This window comes from Ovis aries, chromosome 26, assembly GCF_016772045.2.
Source record: "Ovis aries strain OAR_USU_Benz2616 breed Rambouillet chromosome 26, ARS-UI_Ramb_v3.0, whole genome shotgun sequence".
Taxonomy (NCBI): domain Eukaryota; kingdom Metazoa; phylum Chordata; class Mammalia; order Artiodactyla; family Bovidae; genus Ovis; species Ovis aries.
This window is the reverse complement of record NC_056079.1, coordinates 15,650,720-15,675,599: the sequence shown is the minus strand read 5'-3', so window position 1 is coordinate 15,675,599 and position 24,880 is coordinate 15,650,720. Positions and strand designations below refer to the sequence as shown.

At 40.5% G+C, this 24,880-nt stretch overlaps 1 protein-coding gene across 10 annotated transcripts in view; it reads left to right on the top strand.

The window, feature by feature from the left end:
• FAT1 (FAT atypical cadherin 1) overlaps positions 1-24,880 on the top strand; it is a 122,329-nt gene that overhangs the window by 54,841 nt on the left and 42,608 nt on the right. For all 10 annotated transcript variants that reach the window (XR_009598659.1, XM_060407140.1, XM_060407138.1 and 7 more), the window contains 3 exons: positions 5,783-6,097; positions 22,630-22,691; positions 24,457-24,786. Coding sequence is in view for 9 of the 10 variants with exons in the window: in XM_060407140.1 (XP_060263123.1) it covers positions 5,783-6,097; positions 22,630-22,691; positions 24,457-24,786 (707 nt within the window). In the remaining variant the exon portion in view is untranslated. The remainder of the gene's footprint in view (positions 1-5,782; positions 6,098-22,629; positions 22,692-24,456; positions 24,787-24,880) is intronic.

Here is a 24,880-nt window from a genome sequence, read left to right as displayed (position 1 = left end):
ACATTTGAGAACACATTTAGTTCCAAAAGAGTTACTCTGTCTGTGATGAGACTATAGAAATGGAGAAAAGAGAGGTCAACCCCTTGTTGCCTTCAGGGAAAATATCATCAAAAATTACAGTTGAATTTTTCTGGTGGTTGACTAAGAAGCTTTTCATACAGTTGCTGCCATAAGCTTGGTTGCAGAGAAGTTAAAAAAAGGTGTGATGATATGGTGTATCAGAGATGAGGGTAGGGTTTGCAAGTTTATGTTGCCAAAGTGTTGCTGATTGTAAGTATTTTTTAGCTGGAGTAGCTAAAGAAGCTGAAATAGCATGGTTTTGTTGAAAGCTTTGGTACTAGAACTTGATATGGGGCCAACACCTGTTAAACCAAGAAAATAGGAAAATTCCAGGAAGAAAAGGTACTCTCTGGCCATGGAAATTTGAAACAGTTAAATTATTTGGGGCACTATAGTGACTACATATTATTGTATGTTTGCCTTAAAGAGTGCTGTGTTGAAAGCATCTTGCTGACCCGTGGCAGCCGGGGAGACCACTGGCCGTTCCTGTCCAAGGCCAGTGTTCAAGTTAACAGGCCATTAGCCATCAGGGATGGGCAGCAGAAAGTAGTTATTTTTGGAAACTTTTATTTACTTTTGGGCTACTTACTTGAGCAACTGATACTGTACTCTACAGCCTTTGAATAATTGGACTGTGTAAGGAAGACGCCATCAGTACCTGTCTAATCATGGGCCTGTTTAAATATATGGACATGAATGAAACCTTTTTGAAAGAAATTTTGCTGTGCACTGTATTTTCAGCCACATTGGTCAAGCTCTTTGAACAGTTACATTGTATTTTTTCTTTCAGCTCTATTTTTCCACTGTAGGCACATTTAAAATCAGTTTCCATAGTGACATCTGGTGGTAGTTTTGAAATCCTAGAGAGTATGTTTGGAATGATAAATATTTTTATTTAATAGCTCCGGGTTTCCGGCTTCTTTCAAATTTTTCAGCTTTTAACAAACTCCCCCTGAAAATGCCTTCCTTGTATTCTTGAGATTGGAGAAGCTAGGCATCTCTTGTTTCCGTCATGTTTCATTAAAGCCGAGAAATGATTCTTATAACATTGCTGGATGGTGCATATATACCAGGCTTGTTTGAACTTGTCTTCTGGGCTCAGAATGCACAGTGTCGAATCACACAGTGGCATCCTTACCTGGCCTGCTGCTTGCACGCTGTAACCTTCTGACAAGAAAGGTGTCATTTCCACCAGAGCCGTCTCGCTGGCTTTGTCTGGTACATCACCGATTATCTCATCTGGCTGCAGGGAGCTCTGCGGCAGCCCTGGGCTATCACTTCTTTTTCTCTCACAGCCCAGGCTTACAGATCATCTTGTTGGTTGCATGCCATTGTTGCTCTCCCAGAAAATGACAGAGGAACAAAAAATAGGCGCAGAGAAGGAGGTATTTGAAGACGAGAGGGAAATCATTGGAAGTCAGTGTACGGATGTTTATATGTATGTGCCAAATAAAATGGAGTATTATTGCTGGTGTGTGTTTTAAAAAAAATCTCTTTAAAACCTCTTTAAAATCTCTTTAAAATCTCTTTAACTATTTATTTTGTTGGTTGTTTCAGGAAAAGTGAATTTATAACCCAGTGTGCAGAAAAGTAGGAGTTATTGAAAGCTGGTTTGGTAGAAGATTGTGGATGGAGGAAAATGGGACTGGGTTTAGTTTTGAGAATGAGCACAGTAGGTCGACTCACTTCCAGCAGTACCTGAGAGTCTTCGGTGGTTGTTTTCCTGTGTTAAAGGTGCTAATGAAGAAGTCTTCATGGTGGAATTTTGAAAATCTGTTTCTTTTGAATGAGTTAAGGTAACTGAAGTCACAGAAGAGAGCCGTCTATGCATGGTGGCCGTGCTCTCGGAAGGATGGGGGAAAGAGTGGTGACACGTGTTCAGGAACTGAAATAGTGACTGAAGGAATGAGGAATAAGTGAGTAAGGGCTGAAAGAATAAAAGGTGCTCTGGCCAGATTTCTAAGTAGTTGCTTTGTTGGTTGTCTCAGAAACCAGGATGCCTATAAAGAATAACTGAGATTCTGATGAGCCCCTGGTTAAGGAGGTACCTTACTCTGGACTCGTATAAACTCTCTGCAAAAATCTCTCTGCCAGAGTATGGTCTAGTCCCACCTACGCTCTGCTTTCAGAATAGTGGTTCGAATTAGAATCTGCAATTAAAATTTGTGCTTAGGCACTGGACCCTGGACCTCTGTGACCAAGCGGAGCCCTGGAATCCTCTCTGCTTTACTGTCCTTGAAGTTTGGGAAGGACTCTTACCTCCACAGTGGGAAACTGCTTGTGGGGTCTCATCATGGCAGCCCCCACTCACGTCCGTGGTGCCCAGCACCCTTGCTGTGGCGGTGTGTGTGGCAATAGATCCATGGCTAATGATATAGCCTGATGGTGAAGAGCCAAAGTTCTGGAATCAGACTGGCTCATTCACGTCTCAGTTCCCCCTCTTTAACTGTTGACTGACTCCTTAATCACTGTGCTTCTCAATCACTCTTAAGGCCATTTGCTTACTGTATCTAAACTTCTGCCTCCTTGTTTGTGACGCTTGGAAGAAAATCAAATGATTCCTGTCTTCTTTAAATGATTTAATGCACGTAAGCACCTAATGAAGTCCTTGACATGCAGTAAATCCTTCTACTATTAAATTATTATGAATATAGCAAATTTACTCATTTTATTATCTAAGCATTTTTTTTTAAAGAAGAGATTATTCAATATGCCCTCCTTTCCCTTTGGAAATTAAAAATTCACCTTATTTTTTAGTTACCTATCAGCTGTATTAAGTAATTTTGCCCTTTTACAAGGATATAATAAAAGACATTAAAACATGAACATCTCAGAAGTCACTATATGAAATATACATAAAGATATACAGTCCAAGAATTCATGAAATAGGAACACCTGAGTATCTCACTTAGGCATGTTTAATTGCTAATTCACGCAATTCTAGTTTCTCCCATATTTGAGTAGAGCGGCTTTGGTGTATCACTTTGAACTGATGGTAATATCTGGCGGTTCCCTGGACCTTGACACCTTCCCTCCAGACTGTGGCTCAGCAGTCAGGCACAGGCAGGTGGGCTCTCCCTCAGTTGCTAGGTTGATTGGAAGAGAGGGCAGTTCCCAGCAGAAGCATCTGTCTCATACATGTGCACTGCAGTCTGGACGCTTTCAGACCAGACTCCACATGCAACTGGATGGGAAATCAATAGCTATTTTTGTCTGTGATTTAAATCTTGTAATGTATTTGCATTTTCTGTCTCTTTTTTCCTAATACCCTGACACTAAAAAAAAAAAAAAACCAACCAAGCCTGTTGTATGTGAATGAACACTTAATTCACTCCTTCTGAATTCTGATCTGCAAAAAATGGACAGAACAGCATTGACCTGTCTTTTCAGGGTTTTCACAGTAAATTTGGTTGACTGCACGTTTGTCATACTAACGGTAAGACTGATGGGGTTTCGTTGGTACCTGAAGTCAGAGATTCCTGGTGTTTGAACTCCAGCTCTGCCATTTCCTATGACCCTGGGAAAGCCTCAACCCTTTTAATCTGAGATTTTCATTCACAAAATGAGGATAATAACACCACATATATGGGAAGATTAGATATAAGGAATAAATAAAATAATGCAGGTAAGATAGTTATAGTGCCTGATACATAGTAAAGACCGACAAAACTTTTCCTAATTATTATTATTAAATGCCTACAAATGACATTGAGAGGGAGACAGTTTTTAAAATGAACTAGTTGAGGATTAGAATTCAAAAGGGGTGAGTACAAGTACCGTGTACCTGTCTTGAAATTTTCTAATCATGCTTTACCTGCCAAGTGATTTATGTTACATTTTCATGACATGGCAGAAATGAGAAGCATCTGTGCATTCATCTGTTTATGTAATCCTCTTAGAACATTCAGTTATTCCCTGATGTCCTTTGTTATCAATTGATGGGAGTGATAAAAAAGAAAAACTGGAAAAGATTACTTTCCTATGGTTACTAAGGGCACTCTTCGTTCAGGCTAAAAACAGATATGATTTTGCTAATTTAGTGAACAGATTCAGTATGCAGAGACTCATGTTTGGACAAGAGAAGAAGGAAAACATGTTTGACTTATCTGCTGCGCAGACACCAGCTAGCTCCTTTTTTATTTAAGAGTTCTGAGTCTTTGTTCTGTGGTTTTAGGAGGAGATACATTTTGAGGGTTTGCTAAGAATTAATGAAGCAGTAGCCGTAATGCTTCTGAATAGCAATACATACTCATTTTATGATAATCCACTTCACATTTTAATATTTAGGTTTGCTCTTTAGAAGTTGGAAACTTTTGGGGGAGGGTTAGATATAGTTATTTAATATTTAAAATAAAGGAGTCTTTTTTTATATTAATAACCTCAGATAAGCACATATTCAAATTTACATTGTGATCAAAAAGTAAGAAATACAGATGTGTATTTGGTCAAAATAAAGACTGCTTCATTTCACAGATTGAATTGATATTTGTTACTTTTTCCATAGTATTCTACATTCATTGGAAAACTTTAGGGATGCTAGAGTTGCAGGATTTCCAAAGTTCAACCTGGATCATATTGAACAGTAAAAGTAGCATTAACCCACAGTGATGCTCTTTGCTGTGGCTCAGATGGTAAAGAATCCACCTGCAATGCAGGGAACCCACGTTCAGTCCCTGAGATGGGAAGATCCCCTGGAGGAGGAAACGGCAACCCACTCCAGTGTTCTTGCCCAGAGAGTCCTATGGACAGAAGAGCCTGGTGGGCTACAGTCCATGGGTCATAAAGAGTCGGACATGACTGAGCGACTAGTACACACACACACACACACACACACACACACACACACACACACACTGCACAACAAGAGAAAAAATGCAGTGATGTATTTTGGGAAAACCAGATGACAAGATTACACCATTGAATAAAAAGGTGGGGTTTGCCCAAGACAAACGGATATTTCCGCTGTTAATCACCCTGAGATTAAGTAAGCCTGTGAGTGATTTCAGGGTCTGGGCCAAAATGTTACAGACATTCTAACCATCTTCTTTGTAATTTTATAGCTCTACTTCTCACTAGTTGACTTAATAAGTCCGAGTTTGGGTCCATTTGAGGACGATTCTGTACCAAGTCCAGTTAAGATATACATTCATTCTCGTTCGTTCATTTAATAAATAGTGATATAAATAATGAAATAGTAATGTGCTGGGTAAACTGGTATTTGACAAGGAGGCTGTCTCTGCCCCTATGGAGCTTGTAACGTGGTAAGAGCACTGATGTTTGTAGCATCTTGATTGTGTTGCCATTTGTTTAAGGCTATTAAAAGAAACGGAAAGATTTCAGGACATAAGAGACCATATTTGCCTATTCATTTCTTTGGGCTGTTTTGAGACTTAAATCAGATAAATTTTGTAAAGCAAAGCACTCCACATAGTGCCTGGCACCGAATACTGACGATGACAGAAACTTCTATAAGAGTGATAGTATGTGCCAAGCGCTGTATTCTAATCATTGTAAGGGTATTGGTTCATTTAGTCAGCATTCTATTCTTATCCCATTGTATAGAAGAGGAAACCAAGACACAGAGAGGTTGGAGAGTTTGCTTAAGACGGCTTAGCTGTGAGCCTTGCGTAAGTCAGAGTTGTCGTGTAGGCTGACACTTCCCCATAGTGACAGGTGGTTGTTATTGACACAGTGCTTCATGCTTGTCTTCCTCTTTCGCCAGGTGTCATAGAGACTTCAGACCGGCTGGACCGCGAGTCGACCTCTCATTACTGGCTAACAGTCTACGCATCTGATCAGGGCGTGGTGCCCCTGTCCTCCTTTGTAGAGGTCTACATAGAGGTGGAGGATGTGAATGACAATGCTCCGCAGACGTCGGAGCCTGTTTATTATCCAGAAATAATGGAAAACTCTCCCAAGGATGTATCTGTGGTCCAGATCGAGGCATTTGATCCAGACTCTAGCTCTGATGACAAGCTGACGTACAAAATCACAAGTGGAAATCCACAGGGATTTTTCTCAATTAATTCTAAAACAGGTATGTGTTAATACTATTATGTACGAAATAGCCATGCTTGTACGCTCTTGATTTGGGGAAATTTAAGAATTAAATTTCTTTATTTGCCACTTTTCTTTCGTTTTTGATAAATCATTTTCCTTTAGAATTATTCAAGACAAGGTTTTATTCTCTGATGAAAATTTAGCCCCATTTTTTTTTCCTTTCAATTTGCTTTTATAAAACTACTTTGCTTCTTAGTAGAGTTTCATTTGCAGGTGAAAAAGCAAATATTGTAGTTTCGTTAATAGCTCCTAAATTTAGTAATGTATTTTAAACTTAACTGCAGATTCTACTGCTGCTGCATTTTCCAAACTCTCCGTTTTATGAAAACTATCAAAAGAGTTTATTTCACACTTCACAGTACTGTTCTTTTTTTTTTTTTAATATTGTTTTGGAATTTTCCCATAGAGCAGTGCTGTGTGTCTGCAGGCAGTAAAGGATCAGAATTCTGTAATTTTCAAATTGGGAGCAAATTCTTGAACTCACACGTCAAATTTTCCTTCTAACCATTTTTTTCTCTGAATGTCCAACATTCTAGGAAGGTAATTCCTTGACTCCAAAGTCCTTATAAACTATGAATGTTTGAACTTTTACATTTGACAGTGCATCAGCTTTTTCCTTAAGTCTTGGTTCTCTTTATCCTGTTTCACATACACATGCACAGAGGCTCAGCAGAGCTACCCTTTGTGTAGTAAAAAGTTAGCTACCATTTATGCATGAAAAGTTTGCAAGTGCTATTTACAAGCTCTCTTGATCAGAGTTAAAATAGGAGCCACTGCATGACACCAAGAGGACAGTTCTTTCATAGGAAGATAAAACTTCTCTTGAAGGAGGTCATTGGCCTTTGAACCTCGACTATTCAGTGAGTCAGTACTTTCCATAGAATCTAGTTTCCATAAACTAGATTATGAAGAGGTAGGTTTATAATTTACATACCTCTGTCTAGGCTTTGCTTATTATGTGATATATTATTTAGGGGAACTGTCCTGTTCAGTTATTGAGTTGTCTATTTGATATATCGAGGAAATAATATATAAAAGCCAGAATTAAGAAGGCATTCTCAGCTTCCTTGCCAGTCTTTGTTATTCCTTTTTTTTTTTTGTACCGTTCTTATTTTATAATTTACTTTGTTGAACTTAAAAGGAAGCAGTTTTTAAGGTGGAGAGAAGCTTGAGTTCAATATCCATGTACTGAAATGCTTATAGAAAGATGCTTGATAAGGGAGCATGTGTGTATTGAATATTTTGTGTCTTAAAAAGTATGTTAAAAAATTAGTTTTTAAACCTCTTGTCACCATATTCCAACCTGTCCTAAAGACTTTCTTGATTAGTACAAGTAAACAAGACTGATTTTTGACTATACTTTTGCCTTGAGATTAATATGCTCTTGCTCTTTGGCCAAATTCCGATGTGTTCCTCTGATGGAGATTAAGAGTGAGGTTTGGATTGTTAGAAAACCAGTAGCTGATTAAGAATGATTGAGCCCTATAAGAATTTAATTATGTGAGAGAAACAGGACTTTAGGGTCTTTGCTTTTGGAAGTGTTAGTAATAGGATGCCAAGAGGGTTTCTTGAGCCCAGGAATAAGCGCTGGAACTAAGAGATTGTACAAGAAGACCCTGGTGGTTCAGACAGTAAAGAATCTGCCAGTAGTGCAGGAGACCCGGCTTTGATCCCTGGGTCTGGAAAATCCCCTGGAGAAGGGCATGGCAACCCACTCCAGTATTCTTGCTTAGAGAATCCCCATGGACAGAGGAACTTGGCAGGCTATAGTACATGGGGTCACAAAGAGCTGGACTCAACTGAGTGAGGAACAATTTTCACTTTACTTTTTCATAAAGATTGGAATCAACAATACCTCTGGTTACTAAAGGCTTGTTTAAGCAGTGTCTTTTATACTGTTTCACTGCATTACTCATAAGTCAGTTCAGCCTCATTTTTGGTGAAATAAAAGGAAAGAACTAAGAGCTAAAAAATTTAGAATGCACTGTCAAATATTAAAGAAGAAAGATAAGATATTTATAAAAATTTCAGAGGAGGATTTCACAGTCAAGAAACTATTTGCTTGAAACGGGGGTTGGTCACAGACCTTGAGAAATGTAGAAGCCACAGCCTTGGGGTGGTAATTCAGGAACATAACCACCCCTTTTAAACAGTTGCTTGATTAGTTAGACTTTAAAATGTTTTCACTTTTATACATCATCTCTCTTGTAGATTAGATTAAGTCCTCTGTGAAGAGACAGGCAAGCAGGCTACACATATGCCCTTTGGAATATCTGAGCAGATACCGTATGTTTGGACATAATGTGTATTTGAGGAGAAGGAGAAAGCAACTGAGAGAAATTATATAAGTCAGAGCTACTGTGGGGAGCCTTGAAACCTTGGTTATCTGTCTGCGGCCTCTGAAATGAGGACGATGCTGCTGTTGTGTTATATCTTGAAGAAGCGGGATTAATGTGGCATCGCCACTCCCTTTAAGTCTGTCTGTCCTGACAACTCTTTAGAAGGGATGTCTCCTGAAACCTCAAAACCCTTCCTTATCTTTGGGGAGAAGAAATCCCATTTCGGAGTCCGCAGCTAGCTCCCAGACCCTTGGGCGGCATATAGATCCTGTTTATAAAACAGCGGGGGAAAATACATTGAGATTCCCCAGAGGTTTTATTTATTGATGAGTTGAAGGCAGATAACAGTGGAGAATAACTGTAGTTAGCACTCAGGAATATTTGTTGTGAAGCAGGTAGTAAACTGTGTTTTGTGAAAATGTCTGATCACAAGTCACCCTAGTCTCTGAAAGTCTAGAAATACCCATATGTTAGCATGGGCACTGTAAAAGAGGATAGTAAATATACAGCCCCACAAGGTCTGCCTCTGGATGCTTCTGTTTCTGCAGCTCAGCAGATAATTTGGGCATGATCTTCAGGGTCCAAATGTAACGCCTCAAAGGATACATGTGCCTCAGAACTTTTAAAGCAGACTGACTTTCAGTAGGCTGGTCAGGATCACTGGGGGCCAGATTGTGAAAGCTGGTGAAGACAGTCAGGTAGAAGAAAGTTCCTGTGATGCACTGACCCATCACTCCACCTGGGGTCCCAGAATCATGTTGCTTAATTATTAATGGCAGAGTGAGAAAATCACCAGGCTGGAAGGCATGAGATGTGGGCGGTAGTGAGGTTTACCTCTGAGATCTTGGAGAAAACTGGCTTCCAGGTCCTTATGTTTTGTGATTAGTGATGAGCATCTTTGCAGCTGGGAGAGATGCCGCGGCCTCGCCCATGTGCATGTGTTAGTTATCTGCTCTGTTAACACTGCATGAGATAACCAGGGTCTCAGTAGATTGATAAATGCATGCCTGTCCTTTGGATGAGCAGATCTGAAGGAGTAAAATGGGTCTACTTGCTTCTGAGTGGTGAAGAGAAACTTAGAATCCTGGTGATTATCACAACATCCCGCAGACTGAAGGAAATCTGAATTCATTGCCATTCAAGTCATTTTTTACACATCAGATGTTTACTGAGCCGCTGCTGTCTGTTCAGCATGTGAAGAGGTGCTCTGAGAGTTGGTAGTCTGCGTGCATGAAATAGCAGAGAGAGACAGGTAGATGTGAGATGTGTGCCCATGTGCTAATAAACGCCTCTGGAGGAAGTGGGAGAGTGATGATGACGGATGTGGTGGTACAGTAAGGAGGATGAGGCCCCTTGGAAAAGTTAGTGTGCCGATACAGCAAGTAGTCAAGTGGATGGCGGGAGAAGGGGTTCGGGGGTGTTCTTCACGTTGGGACAGTTGGAAGGAGTGGTGAGGCCAAGAAATCCAGTTTGACGAGTGCATGAGAGAATGGCTGTGCTTGGTGGAAAGGCGTAAATACCAGAAGAAGGGTTCAGGATAATATTTATGTTATTTTTATAAATAATGACCTATTTTGGAGAGTCTCTGTGCAATCCCTTGGAATGTTCTGTATAAACTTAAATCAGATGACCTCACTAAGTCCTCCTGGAGAGGAAGAAACATCCCCCCAGAACCTTTCTCTCTCCTATTGTCATAGTGGGATGCCTGTTTTTTTTTTTTTAAAAAACGGAACCAAAAAACCTTGTCTAGGACTGGGTTTGATCAGCTGAATTGGAGATTCTCAGTGACAAGTTTGGATGAACGTTTTTAAATGTATTTTGTGCCTGGAACTGCCTTTCTGCATCTCAGATGGTTCCAGTTATGTTGTTTATAGCTGGGGTGGCAGGGTGTTTCCTTTTAACAGAAGGGACAAGCAAAAGCGACTTGATCCAGTTTTCTTTTCTAATACACACTTTTGTTAACGCCAGACGTTCTTATAACATTTCTTGTTTGATTATGCTCAGTATCAGGGTAAATCTGCTTCTTTTAACAAAACTCATGCAGTTGCTCGAGGTGGGAGAGAGGCAAGAGCAGAGAGCGTTAGATCGTCTGAGCCCTGGCGGCCTGGCTCCTGCACACACATGCGTCACAGCTTCCTTTGCAGAATGTCAAGGACAGAGAAGAAGGGGGCCCAAACAATGGGGACCAGTGTGCACTCCCAGGCGCAAAGTGTCTTTCTAGTCAATGCTATCAGCTTGAACTTTTGAGGTCTGATAGGTCGCTTACAGTTGGCATGTAATTTCCAAGTGTTCATTTGGGGCCTGTGTGTGCTTTAGAAACGACTATACTTTTATTCCCTAATCTCTGTGTTGGTATTTTACAGGTTTTGGACACAAAGCAAGTATTGCTCTTTACTTTTGAAAAAGTTGTATTGGAGTGTTGTTGACGTACAATCAGTTACACATAGTTAAAGCTTGTGATTGGATGAGTTTTGACATAGCTACCCAGCTGTGAAACCATCACTGCAGTCAGGCAGCAAAGCTACCCATGTCTCCCGCTAAGTTCCCCAAGCCTCTCCCTTCTATTGCTGTCTCTTCCCGCCCCCAGGCAGCCACTGATCTGCCTTTAATCACTGTTTATTAGTTGGCCTTCCCTAAAATTTTCTATAAATAGACTCATAGAGTATATACTTTTTTTTCGGTAAAGGTCCTTCCACTCAACATACCTTCTTTTGAGAGTCACGGATGTTGTAGTGAAGACATGTGCACTTGTTAGTTATCTGCTCTGTTAACACTGCATGAGATAACCAGGGTCTCAGTAGATTGATAAATGCATACCTGTCCTTTGCATGAGCAGATCTGAAGGAGTAAAATGGGTCTACTTGCTTCTGAGTGGTGAAGAGAAACTTAGAATCCTGGTGATTATCACAACATCCCGCAGACTGAAGGAAATCTGAATTCATTGCCATTCAAATCATTTTTTACACATCAGATGTTTACTGAGCCGCTGCTGCCTGTTCAGCATGTGAAGAGGTGCTCTGAGAGTTGGTAGTCCGCGTGCATGAAATAGCAGATAACAGTGGAGAATAACTGTAGTTAGCACTACAGTTATAGTGCCCACTGAAATAGTTCATACCAGGCGGTTCTAACCCTGCGTGAGCTACAGCATCTTATCCTTTCCCCGGAAACCGCAGGGAAGGTTGCGACCCATTCTTTCTCCTGCTCCTTCTGCCTCCTGACTGACCCCGATGCTTGGCTGCAGTGAATAATAAACTGTCTTTTCAGTGACAGTGGTCTTCTGATCTGGTGGCCTCACCATTCTTGAATGATAAGAAAGCCTACATTTTCAAGCACTTTGAGGCAACTACTGCTTGTACTTTCTTATACTCATGTACAAACAAGCATGCATTATTTTTTTTTCTCATCTTTTTCACTGGGGTGGTAGCATACTGAACACAGTGATAAATATCTCAGGTTTTTCCCTTATTAGCATTCGAGGCTGGGGAAGGAAATGGCAACCCACTCCGGTATTCTTGCCTGGAGAATCCCAGGGACAGGGGAGCCTGGTGGGCTGCCATCTACGGGGTCGCACAGAGTTGGACACGACTGAAGCGACTTAGCAGCAGCAGCATCAGAGGCTGTACCTTAGGAAAGTTACTTTATTGTAGTCATTGATGGGCTTGCCACATTATTATAAGAATGTAGGTACACATCCATGTACCTTTCATACCTACTTCATGGATCCACTTATTTATACTGTCTAGTAAATGTTTGTTGCGGGGGGGGCGGTTTCTATCTTCCCATTCATTGGGGTACATTTTCCTGTTGGGGAACAAACACTGAAAAAGAAATTTTTTATGGTTAAAAATAAATTCATCGGAAATGTGTATTAAGCAGAGGTGTCCGTTTTGAATATAGAGTGTGTTTGTGGATGTGATTTCTGTGTGTCTGCAAGAACGTCTTCAAAGGGTTTAGTTTCTTTGACAACTATTGGATCTGTTTCCACCTATTTAAAATTTTAAATGGTTTAAAAATTTCTTGAGGCTGTTTCAGCTTACTGTTTTCCTAGCTGTTTCTTTATCAATTCTATAGAGTTAAGATTTCATGGTGTTTTGGAGCCTGATCTCTACTCTAAATCTCTTATTATTAGATCTGAAACACGTGGCACCATTGGAATCACAGAAGCCACAGATTCGGTCTCTGTGGGCTGATTTCTGTGAGACCGTCGCATGCTTGTTGCCTTTGAGACTTGACCTTGAAGGAGACGGCCAAAGAGAAACCAGCAGCCCTTGGCTTTCCTTCTTTTGCTACTCTTTGTGCTGTGTTCTGGTCTTTCCTGTCCCACTCTTCCACCTCTGACCTCACTTTCAGATCAGGCTGAAATAAAACTTTCTCCAGGAGCCAGAAGGGCAGTGACAAGTGTAGCTTCTTAAGCATGTGGCACTTTATATATATTACAGCAGCCTCACTTAGTTGATCTTTACAAGAAACCCTGTGAGATAGGAAGAGACTGCAAATGCCAACAGTCTGCTGTCTTCTCCATTTGTGTTTTTCCCAATTTTCAAGTAAATTATATGACTTCAGTGGAGAAGGAAAAGGCAACGCCTGTGAAATCCCGTGGACAGAGGAGCCTGGTGGGCTGCTGTCCAAGGAGGCACAAGAGACGGACACGACTGAGCAAGTGAACCGCCACTACACAGGGCTTCAGGGAGAGGCAGAGGCCACCTGAGGTCAGGGCTAGGAAGACACGAGTTTCATGACCGCTGCTTCTGGATGCAGGATCCCATGTTCACTCGATGGGCTTTCGGGTTTGGGATGTACATATGGTTTCAGATCTGTTTTGTTCTGTACCTTCTCTGTTTTTTGCTGAATTATATGATGGTTGCTTTTTAGGCGAATCTTACTTCTAGTAATATTTTCAGACCGAAAAGCACAAAGCTTGTAAATAACACTAAGTTTTTAAACTTGTTTTATTAACTGTGTACGGCAAGGATCATTAAACCTTTGCCATGAAGGGCCAAGTCTGAAATAATTTCAGCTTTGCACGCCACACAGTCTCTGTCGCAGCCACTCAGCTGTGTCACTGCAGAGCAAAAGCCGCCCTCCACAGCAGGGGAATTAATCAGAATGGCTGTGTGTGCCAATAAAACTTTATTTATGAGCATCGAAACTTGCTTTTCATATATTTTTCCTGTGTCACAATATATTCTTTTGTTTATTTCTGATTAAGAATGTAAAAGCCATTCTTAGTTTGTGAGCTATACAAAATCAGTTTGGCAGTAGTTTTCCAACCCTTTATATGTTGATATATTTACTAGTTGGGCTGGTGGTACTGCTGATTTATTTCTGAGAGGGTAGAATACTTGATATTCCTGAAGTAAGAATTAAATTTATTTTCCATTACTCTAAGCAGTGAATACTTTAAAAAAGATGAGATCTGTATTTTGCTTCTCCAGGTTATTAAAATTCTTCTTTAAAGAATAGGAGTAGAATATTAGTTACCAAAGTTGAAATCTCAGAAGACGTTTATCAAGTTGATGATAGACTGTTATTCAGATCTCTTCTACTTTGAGAAATAACTGTTTCTCATTAGAAGATAAAGTATTTTCAAGTTTTGAGATTTTCACACTTCTTTGTGCTATTATATCCTGTTAAAAATATTTCAGAGCTTGAAATTCCAGCTCTCACAGTTGGTTATATGTATATTTATCAAATCTTTACCATTTTCTCCATTTCTGTTTATTCCTTATTCTGCATTGAGACGTTCATGCTCAAATTAACCAAGTTACAGCCTCATATGCTTTGTAGAGGGCAGCTTTATACAGGGACCTTGTATTCATTTGTTTACATGCAGAATAGAATACTGTAGGGTTATTTTATGTTCAGGGTAAGAAATGTTCTTTAATTGCAGATAGAATAATATATGTGTGTGTATATAAAATATACACACACATACATATATATATAGTAATCCCTAAAGCATGAGAAAGTCATAAAATGCTATAATAGTGAATAGGTATGCTGGGTAACCATCCATGTTCTAGTCAAGTGTCATATTACAACTGTTTTTTCTCAATCAAAGAGAAAAAGCCGCATTTTATTGTGGCTGAACAAAGTGCAATAGGAAACAGCTATAGCTGCAAACAACTTCCGAGGGTTTCCGGTAACATTTGATAGCTGCACAGGAAGGAAATGAAGGGCCAGTCACTTTACAATGGGAGGAATTCATTAAAAAAAAAAAAAAAAAGTTTACTTCTTTGTGGTCTTTTCCCAAATATTTGCAAATATTAAGGAAGACTCTATAGATTTTACCTGTTCTTCCTGCTTATTTTTTATTTTACCATGAAGTATGTTATCCTTAAAAGTCTAATAAAAATCAGATTTTGTGCACTGCTTTTTCTGCAAATGTTGGAATAGATAAGCTTCCCCCCCAAAATCTGTTAATCTTGGATCCTTAAGATAAATTCTTTCAAGGAGTATTCTGTTCTTTTCTATGTTGCTGAATATCATTTGCTAAAATTATTTTAAGTACTAGTATTTTAAGATTTTGCGTTTAAGTGCCTAAGTGAGATTAGCCTCTTTTACATTAACATGATGTTAACTTTATAAAATGGGTTGGGTTTCTTCCCTTCTCTATCAGTGCTGTATCTGACATTTGTGGGAATGTTGAAGGCAATTCCCAGTAAATTGCATTTGGCTTTTGATCTTATGTTTATCTCATGTCTCAGCACCATCCATTTTTTTCAGTGAGAAACAGCTAGTCAAGATAGAATTAAAGCCAGAAGAGAAGTCTAGAGATTTCAGGGTACAAATTCTTGCTCAGCCCCTGCTTGTGTGACTTTAGGCTGGTCATTTGATTTCATTCTTTGAGGGTTTTCCACGGGACTGTGAAAGTTTGAACTAAATGAGTTCCGAGCGCCCCTCCAGCCTTGACAGCCTATGAATAGAGTTCCATTTTTGGCTCCAAGCCTAATCCCGCTGGCACCAGGACTGCAGAGACAAACAATAGCTGCTCAGATGGCGGCAGCTGCCAAGAGAGCTCCAGACAGGCTGTGGTTACATGCAGCCTTAGAACACCACCTAAATAAAGACAGCGCCGAGCTGCAGAGGATCGCTGGGCCCAAGGGCCAAAGCTCCCGGATGCTGAGTGATAACTGTAGGAAAATGGGAAGTTCGCTCTTGGCCTGTCAGGCGGTCTGTATTTTTAGACTCGAACTCCGGTGGCAATGCCCACCTCCCTGCCTGCCTTTGCAGGTCTGCTCTGCCTTTCCACCACGGGTGCTCGTCTCATCTCGCTTGTTTTGTGGTCTTTCAGGCCTGGCTAAGGTCCTGGAGGGTCAAGGTGAGAACCAAGCAATGATACGGAGGATGTGGTTACTGATTAATACTTACTCTCCAGTTGACTTGTCCAAAAATTAGCGAAATTCATATGATTTCCATTGCACCTGTTGGAAAAGGAGTCTTAGAAATTTGAATAGGAAAACACTGTCCTCAGGCTGGTTTCTGTCCTCCCCGCTCCTGTGGTGTCCTCTGTCTACCCACTGTCCAGACCTCAGGACTTGTAGCTGTGCTCTGTGTAAGTTGCAGTTAGCAGTCTTGTTTTGAGAACACTGTCACTTTATTAAAGCTGGTTGGGCACAAAGACCTGAGGCTAGAAAGTCCCTTAGAACAGTATTTGTCCTGTGCTCCACATGGAATTCTGCAGTCAGTGTCTCTGGCTTTCCTGTCTCACTGTCCTTTGCTTGCTTTAATACTTTATTTTAAAAATTGGAATGGTGGTGGCATTCAGTCACTCAGTCGTGTCTGACCCTTTGGGACCCCATGGACTGCAGCATGCCAAGTTTCCCTGTCCTTCACTATCTCCAGAGCTTTCTCAACCTCATGTCCATTGAGTCGGTGATGCCATCCGACCATCTCATCCTCTGTCACCCCCTTCTCCTCTTGTCCTCAATCTTTCCCAGCATCAGGGTCTTTTCCAAAAATTAGAGTAAAAAATAGACAGTCAACTGACAGTTATTACTAATAATTACTGATGTATTGCCTCCTTTATTGTCCATACATTTGATTAGTTCCTGTAGTTTTGTGATAGCTTAACAACTCAGAGTAGGCACCATGGAAACTAAAAAAAAAAAAAAAAAAAAATCGAACAGTGTCAGCATCTCAAAATCTTGGAAAGTTTTGCTATTTTCACTATTTAGAGTTAAGACAGCTGCTTGCAGAATTTGGATCTTGATATAACAATATGTTTGCTATTGAAATACCGCTTCAAATTTTAACTACGGAAAAAGATTCTGACTGTTGTAGATGTTAAAATTGGGTTTTGACATGCATAATTTGAAACTGGAGACTCTCCAAAGGAATAGAGACGAGTTAAATCATTTAAATTAATTTAAAAAGTCAGTGTCTCATTCACACCAGCCACATTTCTAGTGCTTGGTGACCACGCATGCTGGAGGGGCTGCGTATCACTCGGTGCGCAAGGTGGGACTTGTCCATCATCTCCAGGAGTGCTGTGAGCACAGCGTCTTTCCAGAATGTATGTTGCTGTAGTTCATGCATTTCTCTAAAATAAGCAAAAGGATGAAGACTGGCTGCAGGAGTAATCAGAACAGTGGGAGATGTTAATTAGGTGAGCAGGCTTTTGGTCTCTTCCTTGATCTTTCTCCTTCCTCTGCTTATTTTCAAGTAGAATAACTGGAAAATGACTCAAAGTAAATTTCCCGCCAAGCAAGGTGAACGCATGGCCACACAGCGTTTTTTCGTTTTTAGGGTCAGGACTTTCTTTCATAGTTTTGGGTCTTTAAAAACTCCTTCTGCAGATCACGAGTCATTTTCTCTCTCCAGGCGGCTGGACCTTAATCCTGTCCAGAAGTTCTGTTTTTTCGTTTGCTTTTTCTTCTCCAGCTGCCATCTCATTGCATCCATGGTGCTGATACTTCAAACCCTTCCTTCCAGAACCTGAGCCTTCCATCGTCCCTCCCCAGCTTCTTTCATTCTTAATGTGGCTTCAGGCTCTGATGCTCTGTGTTTACTCAACTCCCATCTCGCCCCTTTGCTTGATGACGTTGAGTAAGCAACTTAATTTCTGAGCCTGTAAAAATATTTATTTATTATGGTACAGGTATCGCCATATGTATACATATGGATCGAGTGAGATAATACATTTAAAGCTCATAGCACAATACTTGGGGATTTATTGAGCCAGAAAACAATTAGAGATGAATTCATTTCATGCATTAGTTAGCTTTTGTTTTGCAGCAAGGGCTTCCCTGGGAGCTCAAATGGTAAAAGGAATCTGCCTGCAATGCAAGAGACCTGGGTTCGATCCCTGGGTTGGGAAGATCTCTTGGAGGAGGGCATGGCAGCCCACTTCAGTATTCTTGCCTGGAGAATCCCGTGGACAGAGGAGCCTGGCGGGTTACAAGTCCCTGGGGTTGCAAAGAGCCAGACATAACTTACCAAGTAAACAACAATAAACTGTATTTGCTGTCTCAGTCCGTTTCTGTTTATAATGGCATTGGTCTACAAATGGGATGTGATGTTTTGTAGGGCAAGGAAATTTTTTGTCTTTTCATTTCTGTTTTTAACAGAGTTGAGGAGAAAAGGAAGATAAAGACAAGAGATTACGAGAGACAGCACTTGCATATGCTTTTTTTCTGCCTTCTCCCACTCTATTTTATTCTTTAAGGTGCTTTTTTGGACCTGTTAAATGACGAATGATTAACCGTTGCTGTTTTTTTTTCCCTTAAACTTCATGTAAGTGACAGTTGAGAATTTTCAGAGTGTTGAAATACCAAAGTGAAGGAAATTATACAGTGTGATGTGATAGGGAGGGAGGATTAGACCCCAAACCTCTCATCTGGGCTTCAGGAAAACTAAATTCTAATCCTGGCTTTGATGCTGATTTACTGGTGAATTGGAAGAATTTAATTTGTCTCCGGCTCAGGTAGCTGAGTTTGATTATCTTAAAGGCTTCTCTCTATTTCTGAAATAGTGCACTATTTTATGAAGTATAGCTGCTTCTGGGATTTAGTGGTAAACATTACAGATGAGCACCCGTGTTTAAAGAGAAAGAAATGGATACACTTATTAGGTATTTCATCCCGACAGGGTTAATAGCATGTATGTAGAAAAGGTATGCCCTGGATTCGTTTTTGAAAATAGATGTTTGTCAGGCAGGCAAGGCGGAGGATTAGTAGGCTTGAGATGTGAAAAAATTCCAGAGGTGAAAATGGAAGTGAACTGTGTCATGAATTCCGAAGCTAAATGGTTCCTCAGATAGCATTTCCGTCGTGTCCTGCTCCCAATGTGGTGGCCTGCCAGTGAGGTCAGGCGCCCCTGCAGAGAGCATCCACCGTCTTCCTCGATGTTCCTGCTCCATTAGAGCATTCCGTTTTCTCTCCAGAGTTCATTTTGTGTGGAAATTCCACAGGAAGCACTCATTTTCTCTGAGGGGCGGGCACCTCACACCACCCCATGGTCAGGCTTGCCCTGCCCCTCCCTGATGTGGTGTTAGGGACCAGGAAACTGTGGCCCTCGGGATAGGCGTCCTTTTGGTACAGGTACGTGAACGTAGGAAGGAAGCGCTGAAACACCTTACATGTAGGTGGCTCGCAGCTCCTGTATTGGTGAGTCCACGTCTGGATCTTCGTCTTCCTTCTTTCGTGGTTATAATCACTCACTGCGCACACTCTGCTAGCCTGCCGGACTGTCTCCTCCTCGTTAGGGAAATCCCTTTCCTGGTCTTCTTCCTGCCTCCCTGGCTCTCACTTGATCTTCTTTTCCAAGCTTCCCTGAAGTTACTTGGCAGAGGGACTTCCTCCTTTGCTTCTGAGGCTTCTTCATGGGCATTCTGGACACTTCAATAAGGTTGGCCAACCCTCCTCTTTATTTTTTGGTAGGAGAAGGAAATGGCAACCTACTCCTGTATCCTTGCCTGGAGAATCCCATGGACAGAGGAGCCAGGCGGACTATGGTCCATAGGGTTGCAGAGAGTCAGACACGACTGAAGCAACAAAGCACGCACACACGCGCTGTTCACCATTCTTCACTCTCCTTTCTGTACTTGGGCTGTAATTAAGTCTGTCTCTGCCTCTGGCAACTTCTCTGCACTTGACATCTGTGCCTCTAATTGTCTTCTGCTGGACACCACTGTCACCTAGACCACCGGCCTCTAGGCCTGACGCCTCTTACCTGTAAATACATGTTAAATGATCCTCTCTTGTATAAGCTATAAATTTATATCATTTCCAAGTTTAGTGTAGGTTATGTGCCTCTTACTCCAATACATATGTTAAAAATCTAGTCTTACGGTTTTAAGAAATTCATATGTTCACACATTTAAGTTGTGTTTTTAAGGTAATAGAGATATAGCAACATAAGCAAGTGAAGTCGCTCAGTCATGTCCGACTCTTTGCAACCCCGTGAAATGTAGCCTACCAGGCTTCTCCGTCCATGGGATTTTCCAGGCAAGAATACTGGAGTGGGTTGCCATTTCCTTCTCCAGGGGAACTTCCCGACCCAGGGATCGAACCCAGGTCTCCCGTATTGCAGGCAGACGCTTTAACCTCTGGGCCACCAAGGTCTATAATATAAGCAAGGTACATGGGAAAGGCAGAGTCTTGTGGGCTTTGAAGGATACAAAAAAAGACTTAAATGAGTGACTGGAGTGCCCATGTGGTACTCTCTCAATGAGAGAGCCTGGAAAACCCAGGAGCAGAACCCCAGGCTAAGCTTGTCACAGGAGACCTCAGAAGTGAGCTTTTAACTGAGAGGCTGAGGAATGGGTAGGAGCAGCTGGGATGATTAAAAAAAGGAACAGTAGCATTCATTGCATTTAAATGGAATTAATATTCCATTTGAACCAAGGAAGAATTAATTTTAAGTATATAGAGCATTCAGTTAATTCCAAACCCAGGTGATAGGTTTGCCTTTTGCCTTTCTGTGCTTAGTCGCTCAGTCATGTCCGGCTGTTTGTGACCCCGAGGACTATAGTCCACCAGGTTCCTCTGTCCATGGGGATTCTCCAGGCAAGAATACTGGAGTGGGTTGCCATGCCCTCCTCCAGGGGACCTTCCCAACCCAGGGACTGAACCCAGGTCTCCTGCATTGCAGGCAGATTCCTTACCATCTGAGCCACCAGAGAAGCCCAAGAATACTGGAGTGGGTAGCCTAACCCTTCTCCAGGGATCTTCCTGACCCAGGAATCTGCCCAGGGTCTCCTGCATTGCAGGTCGATTCTTTACCAGCTGAGCTACCTGGGGAACTCTTTCGTCTTTATACTGAACTGGTAATACGGACTTAAGGTCATCCTCTTTAGCGGTCTCATGTGCTGTAAGGAAACTGTAAAGTGAGGAACCATATTTGCTAAGATAGTTACTTATTGGTCACAGAAGGTTATTTACTAAGATTTCCTGTAATGAATCATTATGTTCTAAAGAGCAGAATCCTGTTTTGCTGTGAACATGACAAGCTGTGGCCTCTTGCGATGTTAGCGTTAAGAGCAAGTTTCTGATGGGTACATAAGGACAATTAGATGGGACTAATCACAGCGATTTCCTGTCGTTTTTGAATTCCTTAAAACCACAATCAGAAAGTGTGGTAAACTTTAGATAAGGAAAGAAAAAGGGGATTAACTTTAAAAGTTTTTCGACTAATGAAAATCAAGCCTGTGCAACAGTAAGCCACATTTTCACACCATTAAGCATTGTGAACCATTTGCCTTGAACCTCTTTTAATCTAGAAATACGGTTTTGAAAAAACCCCAGATTCTAACGTACAATATAGTCTTTTGTTGTCCTTATTAAAAAGAGAGCGTTGCTTCACTGAATTGTGGGGAAGATAATGTTGATGTAGATTCTTAGTGACTATTTAAGGGAAAAAAAAGACTTTGAATTAAAGGAAAACACAAACCTTTCATTTACAAGTTTAGAGAAATGCTTTAAATAGCCTTCAGTTGGTAGTTTTGTGAAATTAGCTAGGATAATAGGAGAAAATCAGTTAGAATGATAAAATCTGTTCTTAAATATGAATTATTTGAGATATTTCTCTGTGGAAAGCCACAGAAACTGGGCAAAGGGAAGCTTAGTCTTACCAGTGATTTGCCACCTAAAGGCCTTACCTAATCCTCACGTCTGATGTCAGAACCAGTCAGTTTATACCAGCCATCATCAACACAGTTTGCAGAGGATATTTTAGTGATTGGGGGAATTTTGTTCTTAATTTGTGTGAAATATAAGAATATATTTCATTAATTTTAATGAATTAAAATTAATTAATGAAATTTAATTTCTAGGTTTCAACGTATTTTGACAGTTTAGATATAGATATTCTTATTTGATAGGAAAATCAAAGGAATAATGGATATGGGGTTTCTTTGAGGATCATTTCTTTTCTTCTTTTTTGGGGAAATTAAATGATAGTTATTTGACTAGCATTTACTGGAAAATCCCATTACTTTTTATGACAGTTCCTCATGTTTGAGGGTGGATGGCCCAGAGGTAATAAATCATAGTCAACATTATATTTTCCAGTAGTCCTTTTTGATATAGTTACAGAAGCTTTTTCTGTCAATTCTTAGTCACCTCTGCAGCAGTCACAGGAGATACAGATGAGGTGAAAATCCTGGATAATTTCATCTTTTTATAAAATTTTTTTCTGAGAAAATGTAATGTGGAAACTACTAAACAAATTTTTTTAATGTAACTGATTTTTTCCACTTAATCCCTGTCATTTATCTCATGTGTTTAAGAACTGTTAAGAAGAGAAAGTATTCGGTGTGCTATGCTTAGTCACTCAGTCGTGTCCCACTCCTTGTAACCCCGTGGACTTACTGTAGCCCTACAGGCTCCTCTGTCCATGAGGATTCTCCAGGCAAGAGTACTAGAGTGGTTGCCATGCCCTCCTCCAGGGGGTCTTCCCAACCCAGGGATTGAACCCAGGTCTCCTCCGTGGCAGGCGGATTCTTCGCCATCTGAGCCAGCGGAGAAGCCCTGAGAGAGTATAAAATATGTTAATAAATGATATGTATGTTTGTCAATAAAATGATGAGCTATATATGAATGAATGCTTTATTACTCCAGAATAGATTAAGCGTTTGCTCAAACTTCTCCTCTCAGTGTGTGGTTTCAGTTACAGCATTCTGTAATGTGCTTTATTTTGTGAGGATTCATGAGCTGTTATCATTTCATAGGTCTCATCACAACCACAGCAAGGAAACTAGACCGAGAGCAGCAAGATGAACACATATTAGAAGTAAGCATTCCTTTACTTTTAATAATTTGAAGGATATTGTAATAATTTGAAGACTATTGTAATCATAAATATTATGAGAAAGAGCGGTCTCACATTAGTCATTCATAGCTGCTGCTACATTGTTATATTAGCTTCTGGTTATTAAGAAACAGGAAAATAAAGAAAGCACTGTGAGTATAGTTCAGGTCTCCCTTATACACCTTTTTATTCCCAGAAAATAAACAGATGCCAAAACATCCAGAGCCGCAGGTTGCAAATGATGGCATCCTTTCTGTGGTCCGCTCACCCTGGTGAGAACCGCACCACACACCTGTTACCTGTGGAACCTGTTCTCTCAGTGAATGTCAGAGGCCCATGGGAGCAGCTATAAGATACTTAGGGCTTCAAAGATGATATTAAGATACTGATGGGAAATAAGATTAGTTTGTTTATAATATCATGTATGTTTTTCTGGGGTCCTTTTGTAGTAATTTATTTGAAGGCCAGAGTTGGCATGGATTTGACTGTCTTAAAAAAGAATTTGTTTTTTTGTTTTGTTTTTTTTTAAGTCACATGTGAAAAGCTTTGTTACTGGCGCCGGGTTATGACCCCAAACTTAGGAACAATTTGATGAATGCTACAAAGCATAGTACATGGTGTATTTCTCTTTAATTTTTCCTTTTCCCTATAGATCATATGAAAACTGATCGAAAGGAAACATTTTGAGAAGTTTTAAAATAGTAAATACAATTCGGTTTTATCTTGAGAGTTTGGGAAGGAAAATCATGTACTTTAATTAAAGCAGTTAACTTTACTTAAACAGTCTTGACAAATACCCTCAGGGTACCTTCATTCATACTTTTATAAACAACAGAATTTACACCTGCCAAGCTTTGAAAGGAACACAGTTCCACAGGAAACTTCAGTTTACTTTAGTGTTTTTAGTATTACATTGATTAATTTGGGAGGATGTGGGCAAGGGGAGAATAACTGAGGTCGTTCCTTTTAATGTACATATTGAAGGGAAAATGAACATGTAACTTGAGGGTGAAATTGTTTCTTATGCATACAGAAGCATTCATCAGTGTAATCCTCAAGAATCTTAGATTTTCGTACCTAAACTCAATACGTGAATACCTAGAATGAAAGTTATTTTGCATTTCTTTTACTGAAAACCTTCTTTAATAAGTTGGCCTTCAATTTAAGTGTTTGTGTCCTCTCTACCAAAACTTCTGTACAATAAAAGAGAGCCAAGCAAAGTGATTGCTAGTATTAAAAGGCTTGCTCCTTATACTTAATGTGTATTTTAATTGGCTGATTTAACTTATTTTATTGATGAGGTTTAAAAGTGATAGTTTTTAAATGCAGCATGTTAAGATTTTATTTTTAAACGTATATAAGAGGACTCTTTAAGTTTTTAGCAAAATCTTCATGTGCCTCTTCCTTCACTTAAAAATACTAAGTTTGTGAGAGCTTAACATTTTGGTGACTGTCACGTTGCTGTTAGGGTGTGTGCTGAAGAGGGATGACGGGGTAAGCAGAGAGCCGGAGCTCAGAGCCGGTTCTTTCCTGCCCACCGCCCCCCCACCCTGAATCGCTGTGTGAAAGTAAAGAGGTGGTCCTGCCCCCTCAGAGGGCAGTGGTCAGAGAACTTGTGTGTGCCATAGGGCCTTGTGAGCTGCAGAGGTTTATATAAAAGCTGATTATCATTAGGAGGAAGACACTCACTTTGTATACAGTATATCTTCAAAACATTTCTTGATAACTACCTTTTTAAAAAAAACAGGTTACTGTGACAGACAATGGTAGCCCCCCTAAGTCAACCGTCACAAGAGTCATCGTGAAGATCCTTGATGAAAACGACAACAAGCCTCAGTTCCTGCAAAAGTTCTACAAGATCAGACTCCCAGAGCGGGAAAAGCCAGAACGGGAAAGAAACGCCAAACGAGAGCCTTTGTATCGTGTGATCGCCACAGACAAAGATGAAGGTCCCAACGCAGAAATCTCCTACAGCATCGAAGAGGGGAATGAGCATGGCAAATTTTTTATTGAGCCAAAAACGGGAGTGGTTTTGTCCAAGAAGTTTTCTGGAGCTGGAGAATATGATATTCTTTCGGTGAGTGAAGATCTAGTCTTTGAATTTCTAAAGTGCTTTGACTATTAATCTAGTCTTAAATCTCTTCTCTCAGAACTTTCTCTCTCTCCATTTA